This window comes from Artemia franciscana, chromosome 17 (genome assembly GCF_032884065.1).
Source record: "Artemia franciscana chromosome 17, ASM3288406v1, whole genome shotgun sequence".
NCBI classification, from domain to species: domain Eukaryota; kingdom Metazoa; phylum Arthropoda; class Branchiopoda; order Anostraca; family Artemiidae; genus Artemia; species Artemia franciscana.
Window position 1 is genome coordinate 24,871,679 of NC_088879.1, and position 8,046 is coordinate 24,879,724.

The 8,046-nt window shown below is 34.4% G+C and overlaps 1 protein-coding gene across 1 annotated transcript in view; it reads left to right on the top strand.

The window, feature by feature from the left end:
• The window catches only part of LOC136038047 (signal recognition particle subunit SRP68-like), a 39,822-nt gene extending 32,010 nt beyond the window's left edge, over positions 1-7,812 (top strand). The window contains exons 8-9 of the mRNA XM_065720997.1: positions 4,125-4,368; positions 7,477-7,812. Of these exons, the coding sequence (XP_065577069.1) occupies positions 4,125-4,368; positions 7,477-7,713 (481 nt within the window). The 3' untranslated portion in view covers positions 7,714-7,812. The remainder of the gene's footprint in view (positions 1-4,124; positions 4,369-7,476) is intronic.
• Positions 7,813-8,046: the final 234 nt, after the last annotated feature.

Below are 8,046 nucleotides of genomic sequence, written 5' to 3' on the forward strand. Positions count from 1 at the left end.
CCGGAGATCTTTGCTCTGTCATCTTCAGTGTAACAAGAAAAGTATTGTAATACAGAATAATATTCTTAGCGAAATAAAAGGAGAAATCTAAAAAAGGAAAAGAAGATGTAAGAACAACCCTAACACCTTAAGTGAAAGAGTGACTGAAAAGCACTTGTGTATATAAAATGAATGATTAAACATTCTTTTGGAAATTTATTTTATTGAAGGAAATTGAATAACCTGATCTGGTTTTGGGTTTTAGAATATTTATGTTGTCGTTATGCTGAAGAACAATTGAGACACCTGTGAATATATTTTAAGGTTGACAAATAATCACTATTTACTAGTAATCACCATTTATAAGAGTTGCAAACGAAACTCAAGGAGGTTCCCTCAGTATCATCAATAAGAGTGAATTTTTTTCTGAAAGTGTTAGTTGATTTTAACTTGGTATTTACAAAAGACCTCTCGGGTCTTTGATGTAACAAAGAATTCTCGGGTCTTTGATGTAACTTTATTGCTTTATCAAGGGACTATTTATGTTCATTTAGACTTACCTAATTGTTGGTAAGTCCAATGAATATGGAAAGTGTTTCATGAACAAGGGATTCTATAGGCTCGCTCCTCAACTTTAAGTGGTGCTGGTTTTATTTTTACTACTGCTTCAAGAAATTCTCAGCTGTTTGTTATTGTTTTTTTCAAGTCATAATCTCTCTGATTGACTGCACTTAACGATTCTCTAGCTTGGACTGTCAAGTACTTTAAACTGATTTTGGTTACTTGAAAAAAAAAGAAAGATGTTTTAATATGTCAGCCTACGCCTGGAGTCTACATTGAGGTTGAGAAGAAGATCTTCAACTCGTACTCTGAACTTGAGTGACAAACTAAAAAAAATTTGAAAAAAACCCAACCACAAGCCGTGATTATGGGCAATCATATAAATATATATTTATTTTTGATAAGTACTGCCATAAAATCAAATCTGGGGGACCACCTGTTGATGTCCGGCCTTGCGTCTGCCTCTGAACAAAACTGACCCTGCGCTCAGCGATGTATATTCGATGTAAAACTCTGTGATAATAAAATGTAACTGAATCAAATGTAATTTTTTTTTACATTCAAAAGAAATATCTTTTTTAGAAGATAGTTTGATTAAGTCTGTAATTCATTACAAGAGTTCAGGGAACGTGTTTAGATATAATTCATGTTTTTATTCTCCATCCTTTTTGCAACGTCTTCTATGATATGACAGTATATTTTTTTCAATAATTTATATCAAAGTTTATAAAATTCGAATATTATTATTTTTAATGGTGGTCACTCTTTATGATTACTTTCGAGAATACTGTCTCTGAAAATTTTACTTATGCTGGGTAACACTGGGCTGTCAATGATGTCAATAGTTTTTAATCCCAATATTGCCCAGATTAAAGTGCCAACATCACTTCTATCCATTTTCAGTTAAGGAAACCAATAAAAGAGTTTTATTTCTCATGTTTCCATGAGAAATAAGCCAACACAATCTACTGTTACCCTGGCTAAATAGAAATTTTTCTTCGTTTCCTTTTATCCCTTAGTTTTTGCTTTTCCTTTATTTTTTTAATGTTTTTACTTTTTACTTACCGGAATAAACCCGGATAATTTCCCTAAGAGAGTACGACTTTGTATATTTCAGTTCTTGAAAAATGAGTCTTGGATAGCTATTATGCAATCTATAGAGAAAAAAAAACGAAGATAAAAAACCCTTCTTAATTTTTGAAAATCTCAGGTTTTCAAAAAGCCAAGACAGAAGGTCCAGTTGAGTGAGAAACGAGGTCGAGGCCTAATGCCTCGACGGAGTCCGTTGATTTTTGAATTAAAATGGAATAGTTATGGGCATCAAGTCATGACTAATTGTAGAAAAGGCCAAGAAAGATAGTCGAATTAAATGAGAAACGAGGTCGAGGCTACCGATTATGCAATCTGTAGAAAAAAATAAATCAAAGATAAAAAATCCTTCTTACTTTTTGAAAACCTCAGTTTGGACCAAAATGAACTTAGACCATTAATTAAGATGTTGTGCTGTGGCTTTCAATAAATTAAAATTTAGTTTCTTTAGAACTTGCTTAGTTAAGAGGAATGACACAGCATTGTCATTGACTACTACTACTACTAACAACTCACGGCAGTATCAAGCCGCCTGAGGCCAACACAGCCACGCACGCTCCTCTTCCATCCCAATCTATTCAAAGCCTCCCTCTTTACACCCTCTCAGGAAGTTCCCATTTCCTTTAAATCTTTCTTTATGACCTCCTCCCACCCCAGACGAGGATGACCTGTTTTCCGTTTAGCCCTAGACGGTTGGTCGAAAAGGACAATTTTCGGCAATCTGTCACCCTTCGTCCGCAGAACGTGCCCTAGCCATCTTAACATTTCTTTCACTATAGCCCTAGAAAGTGGGATTCAACCATATTTTTTGTACAGCCCACTGTTTGAAACACGGTCAGTCACGGGTACCCAGAACAATCCCTAGACAATTTCTCTGGAAAACATCTAGTAAATCTTTATCCACTTTTTGGAGTGCCCCTGCTTCAGAGCCATATTTGACCATTGTCAACACTGTACCTTCCAATATTCTAATCTTGATTTGCAGACTTATCTTCATATTCTTCCAAACTTATTTTAACTGTCAAAAGACTCCCTGAGTCTTGGCTATTCTACTTTCAACATGTTCACTGCTCCCACCGTCTTTACTAATAATACTACCAAGGTAAATGAAGCTGCCCACCTGATCAATCTTTTCATTACCCAACGTCCTCTTTTCATCTTCTCTTATTCCTAACCTTAGTGACTTGGTCTTATTAACATTAATTTCCAAACCTATTTTAGCACCCTGAAATTGCAAAACCTTTGAAAGTTCATTCATTTTTCTCACACTTTTATCTAGAATGCTTAAATCGTCAGCATAATCTAAGTCCAGGAGAGTTTTTCTTCCCCATTTATTTCGTGGTCTCCCATTGCATTTCCTGTACTCCTAAAGACAAGATTCCATCAAAATGATCTATATAAAGAGGGATAGAACACAATCATGCATAATTCCTGATTTACTACAAAACCAGCTGCTAACATCATTTCCTACCTTAACCGCAGCAGTATTATTTTCGTACGTAGCACGAATCATTTTAATATATTTGGCTGGTATACCCTATAAGGAAAAGATCTTTGCTAAAGCTCCTCTGTCAACAAAATCGAACGCTTGCTCATAATCTATACAACTGAGGACCAAAGGTGTCAGGCACTTTTCAATTATTAACCTAAGAGTGAAAATTTAGTTGACACATCCTCTACTTTTTCTAAAACCGCGCTGTTCTTCTCTTAAAACATTGTCTACAGCATCTCTCAGTCTAAAAAGTATCATATTACTAAGTAATTTGCTACATACAGACACCAGACTAATGGCTCGATAATTACGACACTCACTCTTATCACTTTTCTTATACAGTGGTATAATTAAGGTTTTTTAAAATCGTTATGTACCCCCTTTTTCAAAAATCATATTCGTAATCTTCAGTAACTTATTTCTAACCTCAGGCCACCAATATTTAAGGAACTCGTTTACCACACTATCAGCACCTGGAGCCTTATTATTTTTGGATCCTTTTAGTACTGTCGCTAATTATTCCTCACAAAACAAATCTTCCTTCACATCCAAGGTATCACAAACTTTTTCATTTTTCTCTATATCTTTTCCAACAACTGAATCTTGGTTTAACAAATTCTCAAAATGTTCTGCCCATCTCTCTTTAACTCTTTCTTTAGACTAATTGTGGCCCGTTCCTATCTTTAACTGGGAACAAGTCCGGATTGACTACTCCCTCTCAATTTATTTAATATGCCAGTTCAATATTTTACTATTATGCTGTCTTGCTGAATCTTCAAGATCCTCGGCAATTTTATCCATGGCCTCCATTTCACAGCTCCTTAGTTCTTATTTTAATGCTTTCGCCACTTTCTTTACATTCCTTTCGTTTTATATGATCTATCGCTCAGATAATTGTCATTGACATTTGTTGCTTATGATTCCTTTTGTACTCGTATGAAGCGACCAAAGTTCTCTTCTATTCAGTGTCATGTTTTCTTTGGTCTACCTATTAAATTTACAGGCTCTATTACATTGGAGTCACCTTGGAGCAAATGAAACGATGGAGAGAAGCGTTAGCTATTTATGAGAAGGCAGACAATTACGGAAGGGAGCTGGAGCCCTATTCTAGGTTTTTAAGTTCAAGAGTTGCAAAAGAAGTGGATCATGTTGCCGAGCAAATAAAAAGCAGCAAGTTTAGAATTCATGCTGAAAGTATATTACAAACAGATGTGCCAGTTCAAGAAATGAAGGACCTGACTATCAAAGTAAGATTATTTTGTAGGTTTTTTTTTCTTTACAAAATACCCCCTACCCTTACTTTCAGTGTCCATACCCATGAACTGTTGGTGGTTTATAATAATATATACATGCATGTAATAGGGCAGTGGATCACTTTTCAGCTGTCTTCGGTGCAAGTGTAAAATCATTTGATTTTAAGACTTAGGGAAAAGAACAATTTTACTATTTACTATAAACCTACTATAAACTCCTATATCCTACTATAAACTACTATATTTACTATAAACCCTATCAAACATATTAGGCAAACTTTGTGCAATTCAGGAGCTAACATATATTGGTTCAGTAAGGGATTTATTATCTTAAAAGTAAGAAATGAAATCATGGGGATGAATATGAATTTTAACATTTTTTTTTGTCAAAAATAGCTGGAAAAACTTTTAGCTTTTTCGGGGAAATTAATTTAGTTTCAGGTATGATTCTATAGTTAAGTTGCAGTTGCAGTCTAATTTTAGACCAGAACATGAAAATTAGGTGATGACACACCTCCATGTAGGCTAAAAAAACAACATTTTTTTTACCATTTTACCTGTATTTTGTTAATAGATTTAATTGAAATTATAAAGAAGTTAAATATCTAAAATATACATGCTACACATCAGGTACTTATTGCTTACTATATTTTTCAGATTTCTGAAAAATATATTTTTCAGGTCTGGTTCGCCTGCAAAATGCTGAGTTCCGATCATCTCATTTAGTAATCAAACTCATTGAAATATATTTAGGCCGTATTAGAATCTCAGGACAACTAGTCTTTTGTTTTTTAATCTAATGAAGGGTTTGGTATGTCTCCCACAGATAACACCGTATGTCACTAAGTATCATTACAGGAACGAGATTTTGTGGCTTAAGACGTATTTCTCTGTGTTTACTTTGAGTTTAAGGTCGGTATGCTCACCTAAACATTTATTTTTCTTGTACAAATTTTGTCAATTGTACACTCGTGTCAATTGCAGGGTTGAAATTGCATTATTTGAAAGCGATTACGTTCTTTAATCTACTATGTAGCCAGTTGGGGAAAACTTCTTTGCACTTCGGCGTTTTGACCAGGGATGGGGTATAAGTATTTGCCCATCAAAATCAAAGTCTGTTTTCTTTCCAACATATCAGTCTCTAGAAAAGTTTAAACGACTTTGGTGCGTGTCTTTTTTGTCCCAAGATTTACTATCTCTTAACTTCAATAATTTTTCTATTAGATTTTCTGTTTTCTTGTATTTGTTTCTCAAATGAAAACTATCGGATATGTAAAAACAGAGAATAAATTTTTGACCACAGGAAGTAACGAAATTGGATATCGCTTTGGGCAGTCTGGTTTCAGCCCAAAATATTTTCTCAATGATTACCACAGTTCCAGAATATGTAATATCTTCGGCAACAATAACAACCAGCCAGTTTTGGGATTTTAAATTAGTATAAGTGACTTCTACTGACTGAAAAAAAGATTCTCGATGTTCACTGCTTACTTTAAATATTGAAAAATGTTTGTAAAGCTAGAGTACCACTGACTCCGCATCCACTGAATGCACGTTTGATTCTGTATTATGTAATATGTGAGCAGGACGTGCGATGCCTTCAGTATCTTTGGAGAACTTCGATTCCAGTTTAAAATGAAAGTTATTCCTCCCATGCCTCTGTTGTCCTCCAAAATGTGTGTGAGTATTATCAGTGCTGTACGCGATTAATTTTTCCAATGAAATATATTTATGTTTTTCAGTGTTTTTATGCAGAAAGAGTTTCTGATGTTTCGTTTTCCAAACAATCCTTTTTCATCAATTTCAGCTACATGCCATTAAGTAACTACATGTTATTTAATGTTATTTAACTGCATGCCGTTTCCGAGAAAAGGGGAATAGCAAGGGGACAACTTTTCTCCGTTGTGACAACTTGCATCGGTCAAAATTCCGTAAAATTGAATTTTCTCTTGTTTTTGCATAATCTTTTGCAGAAAATGTCGTTCCGATATGTTGCTTTTATTGTTGCTGTACCTTTGGTTTGCGCAGTTGACTGATTCTCGGCAATTCTTGGTTCACTATAAAAGGTAGCGTTCAAATGGTTAATGCGTAACCATAGCATAACCATAACCATCGTCAGCATAACCATAACGTCAGCATAACCATAACCATCAGCATAATAATGGTTATTGCTGATGATTATTTGTGAAAACCAAATTACTGAATTTAAGATCTTCCCATGATATAATACTTACATTTAGGGAGGGGGGGAGGGTAAACATGTAAATCTTTCTACGTTAGATACATTTTCACATTTTCACTGGATAGAAATGCTAAGCTTAAGATTAAGCGATGCGAACATTTTTGAAAACCTTTTAAAAGAAAATGAGATCTTTGAAAACACAAATTATTCTTTTAAACTTGAATAAAGATGAAACAACTGTGATGTATAATTTTATATCCATTGGTGTAGCTCGGAGACAACACTGAACAGTCTCCCCCTTAGAATACTTTAAATTTTAAAAATATTTTTCTGGCTCTTGGATTTTTATATTATTAGACCCCGCTTGGATATTATCATTAGATACCGCAAATAAGGAGGGGACCTTTTACTCTTCTTTCTTTTCTGTCAAAAAAGTACAGAAATTCTCTCTAGAAACAATTTATAATTTTCTGGTAAAAGAAAATAAATTCTCTTTTCAACCCTTTGCCCACTTGGAAATTTGCTACCTAGTTTTGTATGCCTGATAGTGTTTAATAAGCATGTTTAATATATACGGGGTTTCGCAAAATGCATCGAACTCTTATGAACCTGCTGTTTTGCGCAGTTTTTTCTAAAACTCTAAGAAGTTCCACTGTAATAGGCTTAAACCATTCTAAAAAAAATTACCTCAGAGAAGCATTGCTCAAATAACAAGTATTAGAAATCAATGCTGTAAAATCCTTGGTTTCAGTAGGGAAGAAAAGTATAAAATAAAGTCGATTATGCAAAGATTGCTAATTGTGAGAATTTGTGATTGTATATTCGAATAGCGTAAGTGCATATTATTGTTGTTTCGCCAAAAAATATTCTTTTGGTAAATCTTTTTCCAATTTTTAGCATTCTGATTCTCTTTAATGTAGGATCGCCTGCCACTTTCTGACCGCCTTGATGATTACGTCGAGGAGGGTTTGGTTAAGGCTGGTAGTCCTCGTGTTATTAATATGCCTCCTTCAATGGAACCTGCGCCGTGCAAGCCGCTTTTCTTTGACGTAGCACTTAACCATGTAAAATTCCCAGATCTTGAGGACAAAATTGAACCTGTGAGAGGAGGCATAAGTGGCGTAGTCAAATCAATGTTGAACTGGAGAAGGAAGTAGCATGCTTTGTATTGTCTTACTTATTGGTTTCTTTTTTCTTATTTGTTTTGTAAAATTTTGGTTGGAAGTAAAGTCCAAGAGAGGAATTTGGCTGGAAAACTTTAGTTATGTTTTTTACGATCAGTTTTCCCCATAGTAATGTACTTGTGTTATGGCGTTATGTATTCCATCGTATAAGATCAAGGATATCGTATGATGAGACTACAATTGCTGATGAAATCGTTTAAGGAAATTTGACAGTTAATTTCTCGTGGACGAAAAATATTTAGGCCCGAAAATATGAATTTTGGATTCTTGAAAATATGAATTTATAAAAGATGATGTGAAAAGAAT